At 57.3% G+C, this 26,827-nt stretch overlaps 1 protein-coding gene across 4 annotated transcripts; it reads right to left on the reverse strand.

The window, feature by feature from the left end:
• Positions 1 to 4,479: 4,479 nt before the first annotated feature.
• On the reverse strand, positions 4,480 to 26,390 carry CCDC102A (coiled-coil domain containing 102A). 4 transcript variants are annotated; one of them, XM_032614340.1, is made up of 10 exons: positions 25,497 to 25,732; positions 22,782 to 22,909; positions 17,468 to 18,218; positions 15,068 to 15,294; positions 13,300 to 13,408; positions 10,502 to 10,618; positions 9,942 to 10,151; positions 8,339 to 8,509; positions 7,339 to 7,442; positions 4,778 to 5,112 (listed from the first exon to the last, which is right to left on the reverse strand). In XM_032614340.1, exons 3-10 carry the CDS (start codon positions 18,056 to 18,058, stop codon positions 4,983 to 4,985), a joined length of 1,659 nt encoding a protein of 552 aa, XP_032470231.1. In that variant the 5' UTR covers positions 18,059 to 18,218; positions 22,782 to 22,909; positions 25,497 to 25,732; the 3' UTR covers positions 4,778 to 4,982. The 4 variants fall into 4 exon arrangements, with proteins under 4 accessions (XP_032470230.1, XP_032470231.1, XP_032470233.1 ...); XM_032614339.1 differs by lacking the exons at positions 22,782 to 22,909; positions 25,497 to 25,732 and adding an exon at positions 25,742 to 25,846 and having other exon boundaries at positions 4,480 to 5,112; XM_032614342.1 differs by lacking the exons at positions 22,782 to 22,909; positions 25,497 to 25,732 and adding an exon at positions 26,241 to 26,390.
• Between the last annotated feature and the right edge of the window lie 437 nt (positions 26,391 to 26,827).

Below are 26,827 nucleotides of genomic sequence, written 5' to 3' on the forward strand. Positions count from 1 at the left end.
GGCCCAGGTAGGTGATGCTTAGTTAGGGGTCAGAATCCACAGCTCTCTGACTGCTCTCCAGTTATTAGAATGGAGATCAAAGGAGTGAACGATTATGACCCTATAAAAATAAGCTGGAGATTCCTCACACATAGTTGCTGGGTGCCCCTGCATAAGCCACTTGGCTCTCTGTACCTCAGTTTAACTCATCTAGGTAATGAGCGTCCCATCTCAGACCTGCCTAAGTTACAGCCTCAAGTCAGGTGCTGGGTGAGAAAGAAACCTGAGTGATCTCAAGAGAAGAGGGCTTGGTGACAGCGGTTCACACCATTATTTCCTTACTCTCCCCTCCCCCTCTCCTTTCCCTGAACAGTCACAGAGCATCTGCTTTGAACCAGGCTCAGACCTGGGCTGAGGGCTGTAGCTGAGAACACCTGGTCTTAGGAGTTGCCCGAATTCGAACCCTGGTTCTGTGATTTACTGGCTGGTTCCTTCCCTCTCTGGGCCTCGGTTTCCTCATCCTGCCATGGTCCACCTCCGGTGGCAGTGCATGTGCTTTGAATGCTACTCCCCCTCCTTTCCTGGTGGTGGGGCTGGGGAGGGGATTCAGGATCCCATAGGCGGGGCCCCTGCCTTCAGAGCTTGAGGTCCCGGTGCAAGCAGATGAGGAACGCCCCAGTCACTGTGGCGCTGCCATCCTGTCTGACCACGCCACTGGTACTCCAGCCGTGGGGCAGGCATGGAGAGGATGCTGGGGTAGCCAGTGGGGGTGGGAGAGAGGGGCCTGTCTGGACTTCATCCTAGAGCAACAGGGACCTGAGACCAAGGCCACTGGGGAACATGCTTAAGGGCAAGTCTGAAACTCACCATGGGCCAGCATGTGGAGCGAGACTTTATTGGTCCAGCAGTGGGGAGCCATGGCTAGTTCTTGAGCGGGGGAGGGGGACCCAGGATGCTCCTCTCTGATGTGGCGGAAGCCTGGGAAATGCGAAAGCCTGAGGAAGGCTTTATGTTTACACCTTTTCTGGGCCCCTCCCAGAGCAGGAGAGGGGAGTCTGAGCACCATGGAGACCACCCCAGCGCAGCTGGGTCTGTGGGGCTGGAGGAGAACTGGGAGGCCTTCCAGGGAGCCCTTGATCCACTGGGAGGCACCCACCTGGGGCCTGGGAGGCAGCTGGCATCTTGCAACCCTGCAATTAGTAGGCAGAGGAGCTGGGTGGTGGTAGTGGTGGGAGCAGTGGGCTGAGAGCTACAGCTGGTTCCTGGGTGCTGCCTCTGTCTCCAGCCCACCACCCACTGCCCCAGAGGGGTGCCCAGGGTGGCTGGTGGGCCCCCAGGCAGTCAGGGAGCTAGGGTCTTGGGAGACGATGCAGACTCTAAGCAAAGCCAGAAAAGTACTACTAACAGTGAAGTTATACTATGTCTGGAGAATCCAGTTGCTACTGTCCCGATTTTATAGATAAAGAAATGAAAGCCCAGAGAGGGATAGGAGATTGCCAGAAGACACACAGCCAATCAAAAAGCAGCTGGATCTAGAAGCCAAGCTTGCCTGTAGTGCTGGGGCATGGGGACTCACTCCTGGGCATAAATTTCCAGGCCTAGGACTGGTCCTGCAGGTATTGCAGTGAAGCTGGAGTCAGGGGTGGGGGGTGCTTCTGGCTTCAGCCTTCCACCGTCTCATCCATCCAGCCATCCAGCCATCCTTCTTCCCCTCCCTTAAAGATGTTCTCTAGGCCTAAGGCACTGTGCTGGCTGCTGGAAGGATTCTCTGCCCTCCAGGAGCATCTGGTGGGGTGGGAGAAGCAGACAGGTACACCACCCACTAACACTCTAAGAATGAACCAAGTAGGCTGAGCTTTGAGGGGCTGGTGGGACTCTGCCAGGGAAGGGGCAATTCTGGGTGGTAGGAAGGGAGTTCAACATGGCTGGAGCCGCAGGGTCTGCTGAGTGGGGTGGGGCTGCCGAGGTAAGGGGCTGCACCATCCAGGGCCTTGCCTTGGAGGGCTGGGGGAAGGGGGTCGTAACCAGGAGTGTGGGCTCTGGCCTCAGGTTGCCTGACCTGCAATGCCAGGGTCACCACCAACCAGCTGTGTGGCCTTGGGGTAGTCACTTGCTTCCTCCGAGCCTCTGCATCCTTGGTGTCAAGAGAGATGACCACGGGAGTGCCTGCCTCACAAGACTGTAAAGCACATGGCGTGGCTCAGGACATGTTACCTGTTCTCGGCAGTCACCCCTGTGGTGACAAGAAGCCTGCAGGAGTTCTGATCCCGAGAATGACACGTATACTTGGGCTGGCTATACTTCACAGTGACTTTGGCCAGTGCCGCCCCTCTCAGCCATTCAATTTCCTCACCTGTTCAAAGAAAGACTGGACTAGGCCAGAGGAAGGGCACTCACATGCCTCGGGGGCCAGGCGGTAATAGAGACGAGGAGGGTGCAGGTGAGGCGGCAGGGAGCGGTGGGGACTGTGGCTCACCGGGTGGCTGTGCCCCCTTCCGGAGAGCACCTGCCTCTCAGCCCTGCAGCTGCAGCCACGCAGGAGTGTGAGCCCGGCGTGGTCTGAGGTGCTGATTTCTCAAGAGGGGGAACCCACATTTTTTATGAGAAAACCTCCCATTATTAACATTAGCAATGCATTAAATACAGCTTTTAAAGCATCACGGGAGCCAAAGCTGATGCTCCTGTTGGCAGATGTTGCTCTCACGACCACCGGGAAGGAAGGGCTGTGAGCAGGGAGGCAGCGAGAGTTCCAGACCCAGGGAATCTTCCAGTCCTTTGCCTGTGGCTGTGCTTCCCTCCCAAGGCTTCTGGTCTCCCTTGTACACTGGAGGCGGAAGGCCAGACCCTCTCCTCTCTGATGTTCTCAGGAGCGGCCCCGCCCCCGGACAGGGGCTATAATGGGGCCCCTGCCCCACACTATCTCGCTGGAGGTGCCAGGGAGTCTGGGAAAGCCTGCTGTGCTGGACGCTCTGCTCTGTGTCTGGGAATGGCAGGTCCGCCTGGGGGCCCAGGGGCGGCTCTCAGGGCTGCTGTCAGTGAGTGCCTGGCTCCTGGCTCCTGGGGATCAAAGGGCAGCACTTTCAGCCTCTTCTAGGGCCTGCTTCCTGTTCAGGAGAGAAAACAGAAAGAACCCCACCCCGCCCCCGGCAGGAAATGGTCCTCTTCCCCCAGCGCCTTTTCCCTTTTCTGCTGGCCCTGGCTTGTGAGGAAAGGCCCACGGGGGTGGGTGGCAGTGTGGATCCCGGTGGCTGGGTCTTGCCCACTTCCTCCTCTCCCGCTCAGGGCACAGGAAGGGACATGGGCCTCTTTGCCGTGACAGCAAACCCCACCTCTCCAGCATGGTTAGCTTAGGTTTGGCAACAGGGGACATGACATGTTCGGTGCCCATATTTATTACCCCCTGCTGGGCTCATGGGCCTGTCTCTCCCCTCCTCTCAGCCCCCAGGGCTTGTGGCATCCACTGGGTCCCAGCACCATGGCCCCAGGGGTCCCTCAGACTGGGCCACAACAAGAGAGAAGTCCTTTAGTGCAGCTGCCCACTCCGGGGCAGGGAGCCCTTCTATCAATTGAATTTTTTTTTTCTATCAATTGAATTTAACTCCTCTTTGGTGCCAGGCCCCTGATCCGAGCCCAGCCTCTCCGTACTCACCTCTGAACACAGGGAACTCGCCACGGCCCGCATGCTAGAACAGTTCTGAGAGGGCCTCCTCCTGCAGAAAGCAGGCCCTGGTGCCAAGATTTCATGTAAAACTGCCATCAAGGGCAGGTGTCTCAAATGCCACCTCAACTTGTGAAGATTCAAAAATATATGCTACTGTGTTTTTAATAACCTTTTCCACCAGATTTAATATAAATTGGCTGGTTATAGAAGGTTTAGAAATTAAGTATCAAAAATAAGATTACCTATAATTTCACTACCTAGAGCAGGACTAGGGGAATGATAAAAGGATTTATTATTTGTTGTATTCATACCTATCTCTGGGTAAACAACCACCAGTCAGTTGTCTGAACTTCATCCCTTACGGCAGAACCCAGCTGGCAAAGCCCCCCTCTCCAGGGCATACCTTCAAGTATTTCAATTATAACTAACCTTTACTGAGCTCCAGATGAACTCACCGAATTCTCCTGATGGCTCTATGAGACATCTAATTTATAGATGGAGAAACCGAGGCTCAGAGAGGGCAATTAACTTCCCCAAGGTTGCACAGCCAGTAAGAGGCAGAGCAGAGATTTGAATTCATCCGGTGCCAGAACTGAAGTCTCCTCCAGATTTGACATGCACCATCCCTTTTCCTTCCCCTCAAAGGAGCTGGATTCCAGACCATTCAGCAGTTCCAGTGTTCATTCATTCATTCTTTCTCACGTTCATTCATTTATTAAGTCACTCAAGTGACTTAATATCAATATTCCCGAGCTCAGGTTCGGTGCCAGGGGTAGGCTGATCCTGTCTGTCCCCCACACTGCGTGCCCACATCTGCCACACTCTCAGGACTCCAGCCCGAGAACCTGAACTCCATTTATTACAAAAGACTGGGTTTATCACATTGTGCTATGAACAGCCACAGCCCCCGCCCAACCCCTAGGGCCCAGAGAGGCAGCCTGGGTGGAGGCCCCAACAGCCCTCCTTTGACACCCGCTCCCCCTGCAAGAAGGTCGTGGGTGGGGGCACCTAGAGTGGGACTCAGAGTGGTCCTGTGTCTATAAAACCAAATGGGTCCAAGGACCCCAGGCATATATATATATATATATATATATATATATATATATATATATATATATATACACATATATATATAAAAACATAGGCCATGGCTTCCCTTTCACAGAGTGTAGGTAAGGTGGGACCACCGATGCCCACTGTGGGGGAGAAGGAAGTCATCTGTGGCAGGGACCGTGGTCTGCTCCCAGAGCGAGCACAGGTAGCTGCATCAGTTCAAGTGGCGGGTCAGCCTGGGCGCCCGGGGGCCCGGGCTGCTGGCCAGTCCTGCCCAGCCCTGGGAGCTCTAGGCCACCTGGATCTGCAGGTCCTCATCCTCGTCCAGGTCGCTGGCTCCGTCCCCCGCCTCCTCGGCGCCAAAGCGAGCACTGCGGATCTTTCCAAAGAGGGGGGCGTTCTGCTGCTGCCTTCGGAGCCTGTGGGGTGGGGTGACAGGCGGGTCAGGGATGAGCCTGATGGCTGGTGCTGACAGCAGCTAAGCCGCCCCTAGCGCTTCCCTGCTGCCAGGCACCAGATGGGCCTTTTACAAACATTACCTCACCTCACTTCATCCTCCCGGAAGCCCCTGAAATGAGGGAGGTGCTTCTGTCACCCCCATTTTACAGACAAGGAAACTGAGGCACAAAGCAGTTGAGTAATGTGCCCGAAGTCCCACGGACAGCAGCGAGAGGTGCTGGGCCCTGAGCTGGATGGCTGGCTATGGAGTGGGCCAGGGGCTCAGAGAGGCGAAGCAGCAGGCTCAAGGTCATGCTGCTGGGATCCAAACCCAAGCCAGGCTCCAGAGCCCACAGGCAGAGAGTTTGGGGGTGCGGGTTCTGAGTCCCCCACGTCCTCAATGTCAGTGAGAAAGCGCTCCACCCTAGTTCTTCCCCACAGTAAAATTCCTAAAGCCAAAATTTACCAGGCAAACTTCCCTCTAAGAAGAGCTGGTGGCGGAAATGCCCATCCCCCCTTTCCCTTGGCTCCCCTGCACCCCACCCCCAGCGGAGTAGCCGCCCAGGCTGCATCTTACTGGAAGGCATGAATTATTAACACGGCAGGGAGGGGCACAGGCGGGGGCCTCCATTACCGCACTGTGATTTAGTGAGCTGTCCCCCGAACATTAAAGCACGAAAAGTTGGGAAATAAAATGAGGCAGCGATCCCGGGCAGCCCCGCCCTCCCTGATGGAAGCACTTGAGAGGCTGGGCAGAGCCTGCCTGCCCACTCTGGGAGTTTATGGCTCCCAGAGAATGTGGCCAAGACTGCGGGAGAGCCCTGAGGCTAGGTGGCCTTTGGAGGGGTGTGTGCTGGGTGGGGCCGGGGTGGGGGGGGGGTGCGGTGGGGTGGCGGGGCAGAGCTGGCCAGACACTGAGCCTCACTTGGGCTCATGCCTGGGCCCCTGAACAACACTTTACAGGCAGCATCCCAGGCAGCTGGGGAAACTGAGGCTCGGCTGGCCAGGTCACACAGCTGACAGGTCTGCCTCCAAAGCTTGTACTCTAAGCCACAGAAACTCAGCATACATAGTACATGCTCTGTAAATGAGGGCTCAGGCGGCAGATGGCGGGGGGCGGTGATCTGGCTGTGTAGCTGTGGAAGGACTTACCCTCTCGTGCCTTAGTTTCCGCGTCTGCCAGCCCCTTAGGAAAAAAATCTCTCCCTTTCCTTCCCTCACAGGAGCATGATTCTTATAGCACAATATCTGACCCAAACACAAAAGCTCCACTACTATTTAGCATTTATTATGTGCCAGGTACTTTTATAAGCATAGATCAGCTCATTTAATTCCCACAACCGAGAGGTAATAAAAACTGTTATCAGCCCCATTCTACAGATGAGCAAACTGACCAAGAGAGGTCAAGTAAGTGGCCCTAAATGACACGGCTACTAAGTGCAGAGCCAGAATTCCCAGCCACCCAGGCAGCCTGCTGCAGAGCCTGGGCTCTGTCTATTCCATGAAATAAGAGGACGCAGGTACGGGCCTGCCCCAGGCGCGGCACAGGAAGACTCAGTCTCAGGTGGGGGCCTCTGAAATGGGGAGGGGCTTGGACTAGATATTATCTGTCATCTCATGTCTCTGAGGGGAGTAGGGGGAGAGAGCCATTCACAGGGTGTTGTGATGGAGAGGGAGGCAGCAGAGGGATGCAAAGTGTGCTGGATGGGTCCCCCAGACCTTCTGGTCCTCCCTCACTGAGGCTGATGGGTCCTGGCTACAGATGAGGGGTCGGGGCTACCATCAGGGCCGGGGCTCCTCCGTGGTTCCCTGCCCTCCAGTCCTTCAGGATCACCCAGCCTGCTTGTTCTTCTTATCAAAGACTCCCCAGACCCACCGTCCCTCCCTGCTGCCCCACATTGGGCCTGACCTCTTTGGCCGCCCCTCCTATCCTCTGGACACTCGACACAATTCCAAGGCTCCCAGCTGGTCTTACTTCCTGCACTCCCTTCCCTGGTTTCCTGGCCCTGGCCCTTCCTGCCTGGAGGGGACAGGATTCTGGCCCCAGGACGTCCAGATCTCTTCCTTCTCTGTCTTCCCCACTAGCCCCACTCAGGGCTCCTACCCTGACCCCTGACCCTTGGCTTCCCTCGGCTGGAAGCACTTCTGCCCTGTTTCTGAGCCCCAGCCAGGAGTCCTCCCCCGGAGGGGCTGCACGCTGGGCCCACCTGGACTGCACGTGCTCCAGCTGCACTTGCAGGTTCTCGCTTTGCTCCGTCTGCTCGTCCAGTGACCGCTGCAGCTTACGCGCCTGGTTGTGGGCCTCGTCCAACTGGGGGGTGAGCAGGGCCAAGAGCGTGGGAGTCACCCAGGGCTGCGCCAGCCTCTGCCCCGCCATCTGCTTGGGACCAGCCACTCCTGCTGTTCCTCTGTGGGAATGACCTTCCCCAAGAGCAATTCCTGTAGCTCCTTTGAGGCCTACCTCCTCCAGGGAAACATCCCTTTCACTTCTCTTCTTTCCTGTTGCCCCTCCCTTCCAAATCTACCCATCCTCTAACGCCCCAAGCTACTGACCCACCCATCAACCTACCTACCCTATGAATCTGTCCATCTGATCACTCATCCATGGAAATATCCTTCTGCTCATGGAGATACCCACCACTCACCGTTCGTTAATCTCTTCAGACACCCATTCACCCTACCCTTGTGTCCTTCCATCCTTCTGTCCTTCTTTCCCTCTCCATTCCTTCTTCCACCCACTGACCAGGTCAGCTGTATGTCCATCTTTCCACTATCCACTCAGTCATCCATCTTTCCATATATCCATCCATCCAACCAATCACCCATCAGACATCTGTTGTTACATCTCATCCATCTATCCTCTCTCCCTCTCCCATCCATCTGTCCACCTATTCCCTCAACCATCTGTTCATCCATCCATGGAGTTATCCTTCTGTCCTTCTATTTAACCAACTCCATATCCACCCACTCATCCATCCATTAATCTGTTCAACCACTTATCCACCTTGTCTGTCCATTTTTCTTCCCATCCTCCTACCCACACACCATCTGTCACCCACCCACCTGCTCTATCCTGGGTCCCTCTTGAGAGTCAGGCTTGTGCCAGGGGACCCAGCACGGACCGACACGGGAAGGCCCTGCAGCCCCACTCCCACCTCCCCCTGCTGAGGTCTGCAGGCTGTGCTTTGGGCCCCAGCAGGCGCTCACCTCGTCCTCAGCCTGGGCCAGCTCCTTCTTGAGCTCCTCCACCCGCAGCCGCAGCTTCTTCACCTCTGCCTCGTGCTGTTCCACCCGCCGGTTGGCGTGTGCCAGCTCCGCCACCTTCTCCTGGAATTGCTTCTTCAGCTTGCTGTGCACGTGCTTGAGGTCTGCCAGCTCCTGCAGGGGAGCAGAGATTGGGGGAGGGCTCGTGCGAGGGGGTTCCATGGGGTCAGGCAGTTCTAGGGATGCCGGTGTCTCTCTTGCCCGGAATCTCTCCACCTGCTGTCTAACATACCAGTACTAGAGCTGGCTGAGCAGCTGGAGGCTACAGGTGCCGTCTAATGAGGTGAGAAGGCATGCGGGGCAATGAGGGAAGAGGTGGGTGGAACTGGTGGCTCCATTCTGGACATGTAACTCTGGGGCGCCTGCGGGAGATGACATGGAGGTGTCCAGCAGCCTACTTGAGCTGAGTCATGTTTTCTGGGGAGGGGTGAAGTCGGGATTCTTTGGTGTGTAAATGGCATTAAAGCTCTGGGTCTGGAGATGAGCTAAGATGGGGATTGGGTGTCGGAAGAAAAGAGATCAGAAGCCAGAGTGGCTGGGAAGGGGATGAGCAGCCAGGAGAGGAGCTGCCCACCCCTGAGCTCTGTGATTTCTCTGAGCCTCAGTTTTCCCATCCATGAAATGGGGACAGGAACTACCTAAAGGTCTCTTGAATCCATCCTCTTTGTTCCATCTCCACCAACCTGAGCCTGGTCCTGGCCGCCATCATCTCCCGCTGCCCCAGGAAACGGCGACAGACTGCCCACCGGCTTGCCTTCCTATCTGCCTTCCACACAGCAGCCAGTGAGCGCTGAGAACCACAACCTGCTTGCACCTACCTCTTACTCTTCAAAGGTGGCCCCGAGCTCCTGCCTCACCTACCACGTCCTTCTTGCCCACCGCCCTCTAGGCACACCGGCCACCCTGCTCCTCCAAAGTTCCATGTCCCTGTCACCATGGGACGTTCATTCACAGTATTTCCGAATTCTCTCCTGGAATCAGTTCACTACCAGTCAACTCCTGCTTTCGCTTGAGACCTGGGCTCAAACGTCACTGCCTCAGGGAAGTCTCCCCATGACCTGGGCCTAAGCCAGGTCCCCTGGTATTCCCTCTTCCCTCTTCCTGCCCAGCCACGGAGCTGTGTGACCAGCGTGAGTGTGTGAGGGAGGGAAAACACCTGCATCCCCCTGAGCCACCAGCTCCACGAGGGGAGGCCACGTCCCTCCTGTCCGTTCACTGCTATGTCCCCAGCACCTAGAACAAGGCTTACACACGGTGCTCAGTAAACATTTGAGCAGTTAATACAAGGGCTGTTGAGAGGATTAAGTGATATCATGGACAAAAAGCACCGGCACAGGGCCTGGCCCACAGTGGTGCCCCACAAATGCAGCTACTATGATATCACTTAGCCTGGCCCACAGCAGGCGCCCGGCAGGAGCCGCGGCTGTGGCGACTACGACCTCTGTCCGTAGTTGTTACTTCAATGGTCCCTGGCCCCCTGCGGGTTGGAGCTGGACACCCAGGAGGCCCTCTGCCCCAGCCCTGGCTGCGCCGCCCACTGCCCCACCTTGTTCTTCTCGAAGAGTGCGGCCTGGCTGGCCCGCAGGTCGCAGTCCAGTGCGCTGGCTGTCTGCCGCCGCCGCCGGGCCAGCGCCTCCTCCAGGTCCCCGACCTGTGCCCGCAGCTTCTTGTTCTCACGCTCTAGGCCCAGCTTCTCTGTCTCCAGCCGCTCACGGCGACCCCACTCGGCTGCGTTCTCCGCCTGCAGCCGCTCCATCTGCAACAGGGCAGGACAGGGGGAAGGGTCCACAGGGAGGGGGCGCGGAAGGCCAGAGCTGGAGGCTCCCCCTCCCCACCTTCTCCTGCAGCCGTTTTTTTGGCTCCAGGAAGCAGGTCCAGCTGCAGCGGCTATAATTAACCCGGGCTTATTTCACGGTGTGCAGGATGTGAGGGTGCTTCTAGTCTCTGTGTGGGAGAGAGGCCCACCCCCTGCAGACTGGAGCACCCTCGGGGTGTGGCTGGTTCCCCCTTAGTGTACAGGCCTGGTTCCTGCCCTCTTCTTCGTGAATGACTGATGGTGGCAGGGCCCCTGGTCCCCCGAGCCCCAGGCGCTCCCAGTGGCCTCACCTCGCCCCTCAGCTCCGCCATCTTCCTGTCCATGCTGGAGCGTGCACCCAGCTCGTCCTCCAGGTCTTCGGACATGCGGCCCAGCTCGTCCTGGTGGGCCTCCTTCAGGATGCTGAGCTGCACGACAGAGCACAGCCTGGTGAGGTGAGGACCACCAGCCCTGGTGGGTGGGCACTGGTCATAAGGGCTCAGCAAGGAGCCTGAGGTGGTGCCCAAATGGGCCACCGGGTAACTAGAACAGACCCCAAATTTGACCACTTCTGCCTCTTCTGACATCTCTCACCTCCTACCTCATTACCATCTAGCCTCCCCGTGTCCACTCTTGCCCCTCATCTCCCCAGTCAACCCATTTTCCACCACAACAGCCCAGGAGGAGCTTTTGAAAAAGATAAACCGGGCTTCCCTGGTGGCATAGTGGTTGAGAGTCTGCCTGCCGATGCAGGGGACGTGGGTTCGTGCCCCGGTCCGGGAAGATCCCACATGCCGCGGAGCGGCTGGGCCCGTGAGCCATGGCCGCTGAGCCTGCGCGTCCGGAGCCTGTGCTCCGCAACGGGAGAGGCCACAACAGTGAGAGGCCCGCGTCCCGCAAAAAAAAAAAATAAATAAAAAAAAATAAACCCAGGAGAATTCCCTAGCGGTCCAGCGGTTAGGACTCGGCGCTTCCACTGCAGGGGGCTCCGATTCAATCCCCAGTTGGGGAATTAAGATCCTGCAAGCTATGCAGCGTGGCCAAAAAATAAATAAAAATAAAAAAGGTAAACCCAATCATATCTCCATTCCCAGGTTCCTTAAGATAAAAACTGACGGATTTCCCTGGTGGCGCAGTGGTTAAGAATCTGCCTGCCAATGCAGGGGACATCGGTTCGAGCCCTGGTCCGGGAAGATCCCACATGCCGCAACTACTGAACCCACATGCCACAACTACTGAGCCTGCGCTCTAGAGCCCGCCAGCCACAACTACTGAAGCCCGTGCACCTAAAGACCGCGCTCTGCAACAAGAGAAACCACTGCAATGAGAAGCCCGCGCACCGCAATGAAGAGTAGCCCCGACTCACCACAACTAGAGAAAGCCCGTGCGCAGCAACGAAGACCCAATGCAGCCAAAATAAATAAATAAATAATAAAATTTAAAAAAAAAAGATAAAAACTGACCCCTCCCTATGGTCCCGTAGAGCCCTGCACGATTGGACCCCTACCTGTCTCCCCTCAACCACATCTCCCACCTCTCTCCCTTGAGCTCTCTGTGCTCTGGGCACCTCGGCCTCCTCCCTAGTCCTCAAATACACAAGTTCCTATCCACTGCAGGCTTCACACGTGTGGTTCCCTCTGCCTGGTGCCCCCGTTCCGAGGTATCTTGAAGGGCTGACTTTTCTCATTCTCAGGTCTTGGCCTAAATGCTCCCTCCTCAGGGAGGCCTCTCCTGTCCTCCCTGCCTAGAAGGGGTACTTCTCCACACACACGCCCGTCCCCCAAGAATGTGAGCTCGGGAGGACAGACAGCGTGTCTGTCTGCCCGCCTTCGTATCCCTGTATGGCCTGGGCCCAGGGCAGTGAACACTGGCTGAACGCACCCAGTGGATCTGAATCCGGGTCTGCCTGTGGGTGTGGGGTTGGTCACATGAGAAGCACCTGGGGTGCTTTTAAAATAGTGCACATTCAGTGTTGTATAGCAGGGAAAACGGCCAGATGAATGCTCTTTGCGACGGCATGGATGAGCCTTAAGTATGGAATGTTGAGGGAAGAGAGCCTGATACAAATGAGAATCTTTATAATTATGTATCTGTAAATCTGCACAGTTGTGTCTTACTTTTCTTCAAAACATTACACAATTTGAAAAGATGAAAAAGACAGATTCTTGGACCCAGCCCCCAAAGATGCTGACTCAGGAGGATGAGGGTGACGTCTGGGAAGCTCTATTTTAGGAGATTCCTTAAAGAGATTCTACTTAAAGACAGGTTTTCCAGGACAGTTTCAGGCTCTGAGGTCTGTGAACCTCACGCCTTCTGGAAAAGTAGGGATCCAGCCCAGCTTTCCGTGGGTGGCTGCGCCCCCTGGTGGCCATCAGGGCCTGCACAGGAAGCAGTAAGGGAAGCCCAGCCTGACCCCCCTGCCTGCCCTGAGTCCCCAGAATGCAGTGGTGGAATCCCCTCTCTGCCAGCTGGAGCTTCAATTTCCTCATTTGTAAGATGGGGACATCAGGACCCAGATTTCTTGACTGCTGTGAGGCTCCAGCGAGATTTTGCACCCACTATGTGCCCAGTGAGCGTCCAGACTCCTCCCCTTCACCTTGATCTACAAGGCCTATGGGATTTAGCTCCCCTTGCAATCTCATCTGTCACTATCCTCCAGCCACACTGGCCTCTATTTCCTGAACACACTAGGCTTGTTCTGGCCTCAGGACCTTTGCATTTGCTGTACCTTCTGCCAGGAACTTTGCCCCTATCTCCTCTCAAGGGTGGCTTCTTCTAATCACTTTAGCTCTGCCTCAAGTGTCACCCTCTTAGAGAAGCCTTTCTTTCAATGACCCACCACCTCATTTCTCTGATCGTGTTTTGACTCTTTCACAGCTTCTGAATTTATCTACCTGCTTACTGTTGGTCTCCCTCACCACGGCCCCCCCTAAGGTGAGCTCCTAAAGGTAAGGACATTGCCTGCCCCAGTACTCAGAACACTGCATGGCACATGGCTGGTGCTTGACAGTGAATGAGTGAATGCCCTTCTTTCTTCCATTCCCTCTGCTGAAATTCGACAGTGCAGCACTGCTTCCTCCAGGAAGCCCCTGTGGTCTCCAGGACTCACTTGCTTGAGCATCTCCTGCTTGGTCTTGCTCAGCTCCTCATACTTGATCTTCCACTGGCTGAGCTCCCCCTCCAGCTTCTCAATGTTCCTGCTCAGTGCCATTTTATCCCTGGGGAGGGGAGAGGGAGGGATAAATGGGGGTGAGTCCACTGGGGCCCTCCGCTGAGTCCTCCTAGGTAGTCTGCACCTGTCAATCCCATGTCCAAAGTGCTTGCCTCTGCATTCAAGGCCCTGGCGCCCCACCCTGCGGCAGGAACCCTGGTTTTGCATTTCTTCTGGAGCTCCACCCTCTGCACAGCTACAGGTGCCCAGCTCCCAGTGTGGAGTGACCGGGCCTCCAGGGCACTGGGCCCTGGGCTCATCTGCCAAGTGAGACCCCCATTTCTTCCTATCTGTTTTATGTAGGCTTGGTTTGAACACACAGCTTTGCAGTTGGAAAAGCTGGAAAACACTGTCCAGTGACTCTCTGAAGGACGGGTCCCGTCTTGTCATCAGCACTGGGTGGCAGTCCCATGTGTTCTCGTGACCCCCACCCTGCACTCTGTCCTGGACGTGAAGGAGGCGCTGTGGGTAACAAGCATGGTATCTGGCCCCAGCACACAGTGCTTTACGACCAACCCCACACCGTGCTGGTCTCCCATTCTGAAAGTCTAGTATTTCTTTACATTTCAGTTTGTACAATAGGTTGGTTTTTGTTTGTTTTGCTTAAAAAGAAAGGTATTGTCTCATAGTTCTGGAGGCTCCAAGTCAAAGACCAAGGTGTTGGCAGGGTTGGTTCCACGTGAGGGGTGTGAGAGGAAATCTGTTCTATGCCTCTCCCCTGGCTTCTGGCGGTTTGCTGACAATGTCTGGTGTTCCTTGGCTTACGGAAGCATCACCCTTATCTCTGCCTCTATCTTCACAAGGGCATTATGTTGATTTTTAAAAGACTTCTGTGTGTAGTTAAGTTAAACTATCTTTGTATTTAATTTCTGGACAGAAAAGAGGGTGTTACAAGATATTCATCATAATCGGGCTTGTGCCCCGATCAAGGTAACTGGTGACCTCCGCGTCCTAAATCCACTGGTCAGTGCTCAGTCCTCTTCCTACTTGACTAGCTGATCACTCCCTCCTCCGTGACACAGTTTCTCCTGCTTTCTCTGCCCCCCACTGGCTCACTTCTCCTGTCTCCTTTGCTGTTTCCCTCTTCTAAACTTGGTCAGCTTCAGGGCCCCATCCTCTGGCCACCTCCCTATCCACTCTCACCCCAGCTCACGGCTTTCAGTATCATCTATTTGCCAATGACTCTTGCGTTTTTACCTCCAGCCCAGACCCGTCTCACAAACTCCAGATTCATTCATGTCCCCAACTGCCTCCGTGCCATCTCAAACTCAACACGTCCAAAGCCAAATTCCCAGCTGCAACCCCCCAATCTCCCTATCCCTTCTTCCCTGCTTTTATTTTTGCCCACGGCACTCTCCCCCCATGAAGGCAGGGATTTCTGGTCTTACCGATGGCTGTATCCTCACTGCTGAGCAGAGCCTGACCCCGATGCCCAACACGTATCATTTGAATTAATAATAATAATATAAAAAACCTCACACTGTGTCCTTGGGCAGAGCACCACTGTTCTGAAGTCCCAAGACTGAAACAGTACCATTCCCTATCTATCCTGTTGAGATTCAGTGAAGCTCACCTTCTGAGACACGGATTTTCACTCTGTGATTCTGAGGACGCCCTGGAGTGGCCTGGCCCGGCCCCCGGCCCCTGCCTGCCTCCCGGGACTTACTCTCGCTCCTTGAGCAGCACCTTCTGGGACTCATCCAGCCGTAGCCGCAGGGCAGTCAACTTGGAGGCATCCTCCTCGATGGTGGCGGTGTCCTCCCAGGGCAGTCGGCTACGCTCCTGGCGGCCTGAGCTGCCCCGTGAGGCCCCGGCCCCTACGCTGCGTGCCTCCCAGCAGCCCTCGGGCTCCTCTGGCCTGCTCTTCAGCAGGCCCTCCACCAGCTCCAGCTCCTGTGGGGTCCAAGGCGGAGGCTGGGTCAGTGGTCGCTGAGCCCTCACCCTCTTGGCCTTCATCGTGGCCTCTCCTAGGCCCAGGGTCTGGCATCAGCTTGGTGGGTAACCTTGGGCAAGTCACACAGTGCTTCTGGATCCCAGTTTCCTCTTCTGCTGCCTGCTTCTCCACCCCTGGAGAGGGAGGGACACACCCTCTCCCTGCACTGCCTAGAAGCGCACACAGAGTCAGCCACTAAGGTTCCCTGAATCCTGGAAGAGTCCCCAGAATAGGTGGTAGGCTCCCTGTCAGTGGAAGTATGCAAACATTTGGTGGGACACTGGTGTGAAGGTATGTAGAAGCAGGGATTCCTACAAAGAATAAAGACTAGATTCCCTCAAAAGGAATTCCCACTCGAAGATCCCGTTTTTCAGGTGCAAACACCTGCAACATGATAAGTGAAGTGGCAAAAGATGCAGAGGAAGGTGGGTGGCCTCTGCGAGCAGAACCAGCTCCCAGATAGGAAGCAGTGAGGGATTATTAACTCAACTCTGAGGCCTCTTCCTCCCTGCCAGGCTCCCCTTCCCCTCTGCCCTTGTCTGCCCCCTGGCCTGCCTCTGACTACAGACCCAAGACGCCCATGGCCTCTGTTACAGCCTGGCTTTTCCCACAGCCTTTCCAGATGAGTCTGGGCCAGCCCCTTCCCTGATTGGCCCTTGGTTTCCCTATCTAGACTGGGACAGTGGCCCTGAGGCCCCCCTGAGGAGTGAGATTCTACTCCTCTTGTATCTCAGACTGTCTGGGTGGGGGCCTCTGATGCCACCTGGTCCAAAGCTCCAATTCACAAATGAGGAAACAGGGAGGGAAGAAGGGACTTGCTGTGGGTCACAGAGGACAGGGCTGGGCTGGAGAGCAAACTCAGACTGCAACTCCAGAGCTCCCACCGCTGGTACCTGCCACCCCGTCGACTGTGACTCATAACCAGAAGGAGAGAACAGGAATAGTGCCGTGAGGCTGGCTGGTATACAGGGGCTCTCATTCCCTGCCCCGAAGAAAAGCAATGAACCCCAACTGCAAACACCATGCAGGCCTGGGGAAGAGGGGCTTCAGCCACCAGGAGGCAGCAGTGCCCACCCCAGCCCACAGGCAGGAGAGGAGAGGGGGCAGCCAAGAATCTTAGCTAGAGGAGCTGGCCTGCCTGGGGACGGAGCTGGGAGCGACCTTAGGCTGGACTCTGTCCCTAGATGGCCTTCTGGTGACAGGCCTGCTGGTTCAGGGGAGGCTGCCCTCCACACACACCATTAATATTCCAGATGTACTGATTACTATCACCATGGGCTCTGGAGTTCACCTGGGGGCAACTCCCAGTGACTCTAGTCACCAGCTGGGAGCCATTGGTACTTCTCAACGCCTCAGTGTTCCCGTCTGTAAAGGAAATACTTCCTGGGGTTGCTCTGAGAATTAAGCAGACAATGCACGTGCAGAGCCTAGCGCCCTGCGGAGGTGCCCATCGAACCATGGATGCCATTTCCCAAACTCACCAGGCACTCTCAGCCTCTAGGTTTTTGCACAGAATTTCCATCACCTGGAATGCATTCCTGCACTTTTCACAGCCAATTCCTCCGCATCCTCCTAGTCTCAGCTTAAATGGACTGCTTCCAGAAAAGCTTCTGTGCAGCCCCCTCCTCAAAGCCTGGATCTGGGACCTCCTCTGTGCTCCCACTGCCCGGATAACCCCCCACCCCTCAGCTTTGATTGACACCTCTTATAAATGTCTCCCCCTTCCCCTAAATTCAAATTGAACGAATGAATGGATTCAGCTCTGCTACTAATGGATGTCTTCCAGGTAAGTGCTTAGAACCTGCTCCTGCTCTAAGAGGATGATTTCTTGGTTCTGTTGACTACTCAGGTGTGGGAGTGGAGGGACCACCAGAACCGGGGACTCTCTGCCCTGCGGGCGGTCTCTGGAAGGGAGGTAACCTGGGGCCCTGCAGTGCAGAGCCTGACCCCCTGAAGGAGCGAAACCTCCCTGCGGGCCCGGCCCTTACTACCCCTCTTTCTAAGCCAGGCGGCCACCTCTTCTGCCCGAGTCAATCAGCCCCTCCCACTTCTAAAATCCAGCGCGAAGGCCCTGCCCAGCAGCCCCGCCCCCCCGCCGCGCACCTGGGGCAGCCCCGCCCCCCCGCCGCGCACCTGGCTGCCCGTGGGTCTCTCCGACCCGACGTCGCGCACTGGCTCCTGCTCCCTCTCTGGCTCGGTCTCGGGACCGTCAGGCGTCCTGTCCATGACCCCCCGGGCGCCCCGCAGCCGCGCCAGCTCGCGGCCCCGCGCCTCGCACTCGCCCTGCGCCTCCTGGCGCTCGCGCCGCGCGCCCGCCAGCTCCTTGGTGAGCGCGTCGAGACGCTGGCGCAGCTGGCGCACCTCCTCGCGCGCGCGGTTGCGCTCGGCGCGCACCTTGCTCCATTTCTCGCGCCAGTTGGCCGTGCAGTCCGACCACCAGCGCATGGTCTTCTCCATCTGCGCCGCCCGCGCGCGCGCCTCCTCCAACTCCCGCAGCCGCAGCTCCTCACGGCTCTCCCAGTCCCCGTCGGCCAGCAGCGCGGGCGCCGGCGGCAGCGGCAGAGCAGGAGGCGGACCGGGCGAGGGCGTGCCGCTCGGCGGCGTGGGCGGCAGCGAGTCAGCCGGCCCCATGCGCTCGGGCGACGGGCTGCCCAAGATGGTCAGGAGGCTGCCTTTGGACAGCTGCGGGGACTCGGCCAGCCGGGGGCTCGGCCCGTGGCTCATGGTGTGGCCGCGGGGGCGGGCAGGCTCTCGGGCCCTGGGCTGGAACTCCCAGACTCAGAGGCGGCGCGGGGCGAGCGCGGCGGACGCGATACCACTGTGCATGATGGCCACTGCTACCCGCTGCTCTCCCGGCCACGGGGCGGGGGATGCCTCCTCCAACCTGTGGGAGAACACAACCATTATTAGGAGGTGGCTACCATCCGTCCATATCCTTAAGCTCAGCCATGGGAAGGGAGTAACCGGCAGAGGGAACAGCATGGGCAAAGGTGGGAGGAGTGAAAATGGTCACCTCCAGAAGCCCCAGTGAGGCTGGAATGGTGAGCAAGGGCCTTCAACCGCTTCCTCACTGGCCTCCAGACTCCCCCCTTGAGTGCCTTCACCCTGCAGCAGCTGCAGCTGATCTGAAACCTTGATCTGCTGTCCCTGACCTTCAGGTCCCATCTCACACAGTGAATGGCTTATACTATTCTCTCTCCACCCGGAATGCTGCATGCTTCCATGCTGGCCGTGCCGCCAGGAGTCCCCTCCCAGCCTCTTCCTGCACTGGGCCAACGCTTCTCATCCTTAAAACTTATCTGAGATATCACCTTCTTCAAGAAGTTTCCCCGGACCCCCTCAGGCCAGGTGGTCAGCCCCAGCCCATGTCTCCACTAGCCAACCTCACTGTACCACTTATCTGTGTCCCTGTGTGCCCCCCATCCTAACCCCAGGCTGTGAGTTTGCTGAGGGCAGGGGCTGGCTCCTGGTCTTTGTCCCAGCACTGATGACAATGACAGTGACATTTATGGAGGCCCAGGCACCGTGGCTATGTGAACTATCCTCTCAGCAGACTTGGGGGAAATTATAGACATTTACTGAAGAGGAAAGGGGGGCTCAGCAAAGTTAAGCCCTGGAGTTAATCCAGATACAGCACCCAGAAGTCCAAACGCAAACACTGGGGCAGGTCTGGTGAACACCTGCACGCACTGGTGGTACGACAGAAATAAGCCGGTGTCTAGATGGTGGCGGTGCGGTGTGGTGAGGTGCCCCCCATGCCTGCCGCCGAGCTCTGCTGTTCACGGGCCACGTCCCCTTTAAAATAAGTGAGACACATGCCCCTCTCTATCCCAAACCTGCCACACTCTCCCTCCATGTGGCTCTGTGCTGACCCCCAGGAGCAGCCCCTCGGGGCATCTCGTACTTCCTTCCCCATTCAGCTGGGCCTGTCCCACAGATCCTCACCCTGGCCCCTAAGGCCCTGCCCTGATTGCCATCTCTTCCTTTTTTCAGGGACCCACCAGGGCACTGCTGGTGGGGCTCTCAGCAATCCGGAACAGTGTCCCAACACTGTCTGGCCAACGCTCTGTGTCCCCTCTTCATCCTCCTCTGGCCTCTAAGCCCCTCACTCTTGGCAGGTGATCTAATGTCAGTTTGCAGTGAAAAGAGAAGCTGTCAGGCTGGCACTCCCTCCCTGTCCTGCCCCAAGCCCCACGGCCCCCTCCTCTCTGCCCCTAAGAGGACAGAGGGGCTCTCCCTCCTTGGGTCAAAGTCCTCCCACATCCAGCTTCTCCCACCCCTGCCAATGATGCCTCTCCAGGGGGCCTTCCCCACCTGCTAAAGTCTCTCCTGGCACTTTCACCTCACTTCTCTGTCTCCTCCCGTTCACGGCCCATCCAGAGGGGTCCACACTTGCTGTCTCCACCCTGTCCACCTTCCTCTCTCTCTCTCATCAGGCCTTGCCTGGCTGGCTTCCCGCTCCCCTGCCCTACCCACTGGGCACATCCTAGCCCTCACAGGTGTGCCCTCTCTAGCTCTGGGCACCTTCCATCCCTCCCTTCTTGCATCGCTCTCTCCCAGGGCGTTCTCCGGGTTTTCCTCCTCTTCTCCAGCTGTTCCCCATCACCTTCCCTGGAGTGCTGGTGTCATCCAGTCCTTGCCCCCTTCTCCTCTCTAGCTGCCCCTGCCTGAGCCATCTCGCCATGTCCTCAATAACCCTGAATCTCTCTCTCCACCCCAGGCTGCCCTCCAGAATCGCCCAAACCACCAGCATGTCCCTCAGACAACTCAGACTTAGCTTGGTCGGATGGGATTCACCGTCTCCACTCTCCCCACTACTGGATCCTCCTTCTGGATGTCCCCTCTGGGAGAAGAGCATTTCCTTACTCCTTCACGCTGTGGGAACATCCTGGAATCTGCTTTCCCCCCACCTCCAAGTCATGTCAGTCTGTCTGCCACACATCACGTGGATCTGTCCAACTTGTTCCTCCTCAGCCACTAACCTGTCAAGGCCACCACCATCATCTCCCACCTGGGAGACTGCAGCCACCGCCCTCCCTGCCCCATCCCCCTGCCCCCTCTTGCCTCCTTCAAATCCATTCTCAAGAGCAGCAGCCAGAGTGAGTTTTTAAAAACACAAACCTGGGACTTTTCTGATGGCGCACTGGTTAGGAATCCGCTGCCAATGCAGGGGACGCAGGTTCGAGCCCTGGTCTGGGAAGATCCCACATGCTGTGGAGCAACTAAGCCTGTGAGCCACAACTACTGAGCCCACGTGCCGCAACTACTGAAGCCTGCGCGCCTAGAGCCCGTGCTCCGCGACAAGAGAAGCCACCGCAATGAGAAGCCTGTGCAGCAACGAAGACCCAACGCAGCCAAAAATAAATAAATAAATTTATATTAAAACAATTAAAACACAAACGTGATCATGCCAGTGGCCACAACCTTTGTCATTACCAATAGCTGTGACCTCTCTCAAGAGTCAGTTCCAAGCTCACTCCCTCTAGGGATCCAACACCAAAAATTCTTCAATCTCCAAAGGAGCTACAGCCTACCGATCGCCCCGCCTGTTCACTGTCCCCACTGCCCACCCTGTCCCTTCTCTCCTTGCTACGTGCCATGGTCGCAACCTCGTCCTCACAAACGCCCTGAGTGCCCCAGCTGTCTCACCTGTTCTTGTCTCTCAGGCAACGCCAACCCTGGTCGCCTCCACCGCTCTGCCTGCTCCTGCCCTCACCCGTATAACCGGGCATCGCAGGTTTTACACCACTGTGTGGACCAGTGTCAGTTTCAATTCATGACCATCAGTGTCACAGTTCCTCAGCGTTGATCAGTGATCCCACTACATTTCTCTAGTGCATTTGCTGTTTGTTTACTGTCTGCCTTCACCAGGCACCAGCTCTGGGCCCAGCTCTGTCACCAACCTCATGTAAACCACTGCCCCATGTACTGGGCCTCAGTTTCTCCGCCTGTAGAACTGGGGTGAGAGGTGAGGGAGGCCAGCGCTTCTAGATCAAGGAGTCTTTCAGATTCACCTGGACACTTGCTTAAAATGCAGTTCCTGGGCCTCACCCCCCAGAAAATCATGTTCAGTAAGTGTGGGGCTGGGAATCTGCATTTTAATCATCCAAGTTCGGGACATATGAGTAACTGGTGATGCCTTGTCAGCACCCATAGTTCCAGACACACAAACATGCATGTATCAACCCCAGTAACAACTGCACAAAGTTATGTACACAGACACAGCCGTACAGACCTAGGTTCCCGGTCCCTGTGCACCCCTGACTCCCCACGGGATCCCTGGAAGGCTGAGTGCCCGCTGTGACTCAGTCTCTCCAACTGTGCAATGAGGTGGCTGGCCTAGATTCCATGTGCATTCACAGACATGTGCACACCCAGACACACATCTGCAGACACACAAGCAATCCCATACATGTAAATATAGATACAGAGACACGGGCAGACACATACACACTCAGAAACGGCCCCATATGCACACACAACTATATGTATGCACAGAGAGACGCTCCCTTGTAGATACAGAGTTACAGACGCACCTGAAGACATATACATGCCCACAAAGATGGATACACAGAGACATGCAAAGATACATATTCATCCCTACGACAAGCATATACACACGAACACATACACGGACACGCACAGTCCTCCTCGCCCCATTTTCCTGGCCCAGCTCCACATGGAGAAGCTCTTGGAAAAGAAAAACAATGTGAGAGCCTACGGGGGAGGGGAAGGAGGCAGGAAACCCGAGTGCCAGCCCAGCAGGCAGCCCAGGCAGCCCCACCAGAGCTGTGCTGGGAATGGGGGACAGGGGGGTGGTGAGGAGGGGGTGCTCAGGGCCGGGCCCCTGGGCCCGTCCTGCAGCTCCTAAACTGAGAGGAGGGGGGGCCACTGCCACATTCTCTCTGACACTCTGGGAGCTGCCAGGCCTGGCACGGGGCTTGGCAGGGAGGGGTGGCCCAGTCCTTCCAGGAATCCCAAGCCTGTCGCGCAGGGGCAGGGCAGGCACCACCCCGGCCCCTAATGGCTTCCAGGCGCCCACACTAAAGGCAGGGGTGGGCTCAAGACTCAGCTCCTGTTCCACTCCCCAGGAGCCTGGCCCGGCCCCTCCCGGGGGCTGGTGGCGGGGAGCAGTGGGGACAGAGGGGCTCTGAACAGCCCTCCCGCCTTCCCTCCTGCAGGCCCAGGGTCCCCTGAAGGGTGTGTGTGTGCGCACATGTAAAGGCACGGGGGTGGGAGCCCAAGGTCGGTTTTCTGGAGAAGCCTACCCCCCAGCACACCAGGAGCCCTGCACACACATTCAAGGGCAGCCAGACTCTGCCCAGCAACGCCTCCCCTCACCCCTACCCCCACCCCACTCACATAACACAGCCTTGGGGACATGGACGGACACACACACACACACACACACACACACACCCCAAGCCCTGGTAACGTACACACTCACCGAGAGTCGATGCCACACAGAGGTTCAGCTTGCAGTTGTAGAGACAGGCTCCAGCTGCCCTACCCCACCAGGCTCAGCTCCTTCTTCCCCAGGGTTGTGCAGATATGTGTGGGGTGGCCTCCTGATTTCTGCAGGGTGTCACCACCTCCCAAGGATTAGGTGGAGGAGGGACCAGCCTCCACAGGCCCAGAGAGCCTTTCCCACCCACCCTCCCCTCTCTTGCCTCCCACCAGCCAGACGGGTCTATTCCTGCTTGAATCCTCAGGGTTTCTGCCCAGGCTGTTCCCCCACTTGGGATGCCCCCCTCAGCCTCTAAAACCCCACCCACGCTTCAAGCTCAGTTCTACCACCTCCAGGAAACACCTTGGCCTCCCCAGCCTCACTGTCTGCCCGGGAGCAGAGCCCCATAACCTTCCGCAGCCAGACCTAGCCAGCTGCCCTCTCTCTTCTTGCAGTCCAGGCTTCCCCCAACCCAGGTAGGACATTTGCGCCACCCAGAGCCACTAAGACAGGCCCTGCATACAAGATTTACTCCAAGTTGACTGGTGGGGTGGAGAGCAGAAGGCTGAACCATGACTTCACATCCCCTGAGCTGGGCAGAGGGGCCACGTGGGACTCAGAGCCCCTGAACCCCATCCCTGCAGCCATCCTCACTGCTCCAGGCAGCGGCTGGCCACTCATAGGACAGAAACCATAATGTTTTGATCCGATATTTGCCTCAGGCTAGGCCCTCACCAGCCCTGTCTACACAAAGTGACCAGTGGTTCCTGCTGCTCATGGACCTGTTTGGAATGTTTGTTTCTCCTTTCTTTCTCCAGCAGCAAACTCCTACGCATCCTTTAAGACCTACTTTGGGATACCTCTCCTCGGGGTAGCCTTCCCTGACCTTGTACACAGAGTATGTTAGTGCTCCCAAAGCACTGGCACCTCCCTGTTCTGCAGCAATTGCCACACTGTGAAGTCCACAAGGGCATCTTGGTCTCGCTGGCTGTCAGCACAGGGCCCAGAGGCTGCATAAATGCTTCCCAGGTTGATGGATGGAAAATGAACAGTTAAGGGCTGCCTATAACCTGGGAGGGTTGAGCCATCCTTAGGATCAGGAGTCACTTTGTGGCCAGGCTCTGAGCCAGGTAGGTGTCAGAGTCTGTCTGAGGCCAAGGTCACAGTGAGAGGTCATCTCATGGCCAGGTCAAGGATCAGGCATCTTATCTGAGGAAGCCTGACTCACAGGGGGACAACTTTGTGTTTCGTCCTTAGCATGTTTAGATGACTCATATCTAGTGAGAAGAGTAAGCAATGCTGAGGCCTAGATGGGGCTCAGTTTAGGGGATTGGGGCTGGTGCGCCTGGTGGCCCTACTCTTCCCTCTAGCTCAGAAACCCTCTATGTTTTCCCAGAACCTTTCAGGTGGGGCTCTAGGGCTGGCGTGTGGCCACAGGCCTGGCTGTGGGCAGGGAGCAGAGCCCGGCAGGAAACCACAAAGGACGGCCTGATTGGATAAGTGCAGGGTCCAAGGCTGGTCAGCCCACAAACTGTGGGCGCCTGTCCCTCTGACCTGCTGCCCACGCTCCAGTCACTGGACCTCCAGGAGAGGACTGAGAAGGAGGGAGGGAGCCTGCAGGTTGAACCGGAGCCCGAGGGGGTGGCCACCCCTGGCCTGTTCCCAGGTACCCCCATCTCATATCGAGGAGCCACAGATATCCTAAATCACCGATCAGAACTCCCTTCTTTATAAATGGGCCAACTGAGACCCAGAGGTACAGCTACTGGTCCACATCCACATAGAGGACCAGCAGCAAAGTAGGGCTGGGGGTGGGGTGCTAGAATGCTGGGACGGGATGCCTCCCCTCTTGGGTCGTGATCACCTGAGGGGCAAGATGCCCCTGGGACCACCTACACAATGGGGTCCTCAGTCATCAGGCCAAGTGGCCAAACATAGCTGGCAGAGGATGGGAGCCTTCCATGGGGGCGGACCCCTGCCCCGGGCCTCTGAGCAACTCCTTGAACTATTCACTCCTGTACAGCAGACTTCCCACGAGTCTCATCTCTGCCTCTGTTATGATGTGTGCTATCTGCAAGTCCGTGCCCTCTCTGAGGCTGTTTCCTTACTTGTAGGATGGGGAGAGGCAGTAACAAGATACCTAAAAGCTTTGTCCAACAAGTGGGAAAAATCTGCGCCAATACGAACTAATCCAAGCTCCACAACAGCCCTACATAACCGACACTTAAGACAGAAAAACTGAAGCCCCGGATGGGGAACGGGCTTGCCGGACACCAGTCGTTCGTACAATCAGAACGGTGGGTCAACCGAGGCCCACTCCCTTCTCCTAGCACTGAGCCGTCGTTCCACCTGCCCCAACTCCTTCCAGAAATTCCCCTTCTGCCCTCCCACGACCGCGAGCCGCCTCAGACCTCTCTTCCTTGCCCCCTCCCCAGCCTCCCAGCTCACCCGAGCGGCGGGCTAAGGGAGGAGGGTCTCCCGGCCCCTCGAGACGCGGTCCCGCCCACCCCACCATGCGGTCCCTTATTGGCAGCCGCCGCAGGCCTGGGGCAGTGGCGCCGCTCTCCGATTGGCCCGCGCCGCCCGTCCATCCCGCACTCGCCATGGTGACCACGTTGGGTCCCCCGGGAGAGTTCCAAATTCCGCCCCCGCCCGCTGGCGCCCCCCTCCCGTGCGGCCCCGGCCCAGTGCATTCCGAGGGCGGCCCTGCCTTACCCCCAACTCCCGCAGCCCCTTCACTCCCGAGGCCCGGGCCCCAGGAGGTGGGGGAACCCGGGGAGGGGGCTAGGAAGTTCTGCTCCGAGTCTGGTGGTTGCTGCGGATGCGAGAGCCCCGGCTGCTCTCCTCTACTCCAACACGCCCCCAACTTAACCCCTTCCCTCCCGCGGAAAGTTCGCGGCCTGGAGGGAGTTCCCGGGACGCCGTGGCTTTCGGTCTCCTGCATTGGCGGCCCCGCTCACCTCGGCCGGGGACCCGCGGGCTCCGGACGTCCGACCCGCCGCGGATGGGCGGAGCGGGCACGGGGCTTGCTGCGGCCGCCGCCGGGAGGGCCGAGGGAGGGCCGCGGAGTCTCCTCCTCCCTCCCGGGGGGAGGGGAGGGAGAGGAGTCGGCGGGGCGGGGGCGGTGGGGCCCCGGCGGGTTGCGGACTGGCTCTGACCCTGGCCGTCCTAGTTGGTGGGGTGGGGGACCCAAACCTAACTTTGGGGCGAGGGGCGCGGGCCGAGCCGGCGGGATCAGCACAGAGCGTGCCGGACCCCGACATAGGCTCCACCCCAGCATGGGGGCCGAGAGTAGGGGAGAAGGAAGTTATGGTCTGGGGGCGCCCGCGGGGCTCGGCTTTCCCGCCTCAGGTTTCTCCTTGCGCCAGTGACATACTAGGCGCCCAGCAGCTGAAGTCGGCACCGGCTGTCCCGGGCTCAGCACGTGGAGCGTGTTTACCAAGTGTTCACTTTTGTTACCTGCGTTCTTCCCAGTGCCAGCTCTGCCACCGAGTGGACGTGGAGCAGCAAGTCCCTGCCCCTCATCGGGCCTCAGTTTTCCCTTTGTACAACAGAAGGGTTGGCCAGAGTAACCTCGTGCGTGTTGAGAAGTGTGATGGGGCACTTGGCCCGCCGGGCGGAGGTTTTCTCTGCTGTGCCAGGATACTTCCTACGAAGGGTAGGGCCGCAGCTGACGGGTAGGTCCCGGGCAATTACCTTCTGGGGCCCTTGCGTGCGCCCTGCCACTTTGGGACTTCCTCCCTTGGGAGTGGGTGTCTTCGGTTTTGGCGAGATGGGGAGGCGGGCGCCTGGCGGTCCTGTTCTTACCACATCCTGTCCTCTGGAAGGCCACTGAGGTGAATCTGTCTAAAAAGAGGACCAGAAGTTCAGAGAGGTATATTGCTGTATTGGGACTTTACATGGGAAAAGAAACTAAAAATGAAGAAGATAAATTAGTTTGAACCGGTAATTAGCAGTAGAGACACATCTCTTTTTATTGCCCTTCACAAGATGTTTTGTTTTAACAAATTGAAGGTTTGTGGCAACCCTGTCTAGAGCAAGTCTGT

This window comes from Phocoena sinus, chromosome 19 (genome assembly GCF_008692025.1).
Source record: "Phocoena sinus isolate mPhoSin1 chromosome 19, mPhoSin1.pri, whole genome shotgun sequence".
In the NCBI taxonomy this organism is placed as follows: Eukaryota; Metazoa; Chordata; class Mammalia; order Artiodactyla; family Phocoenidae; genus Phocoena; species Phocoena sinus.

Coding starts and splice junctions, on each gene's coding strand:
- CCDC102A (XM_032614339.1), bottom strand. CDS start 18,058: ATGAGCCACGGGCCGAGCCCCCGGCTGGCCGAGTCCCCGCAGCTGTCC. Junction 15,295..17,467: donor AGAGACCCACGGGCAGCCAG/GTGCGCGGCGGG, acceptor TGGACCCCACAG/GAGCTGGAGCTGGTGGAGGG. Junction 10,152..10,501: donor TGGCGGAGCTGAGGGGCGAG/GTGAGGCCACTG, acceptor GCCCTGTTGCAG/ATGGAGCGGCTGCAGGCGGA.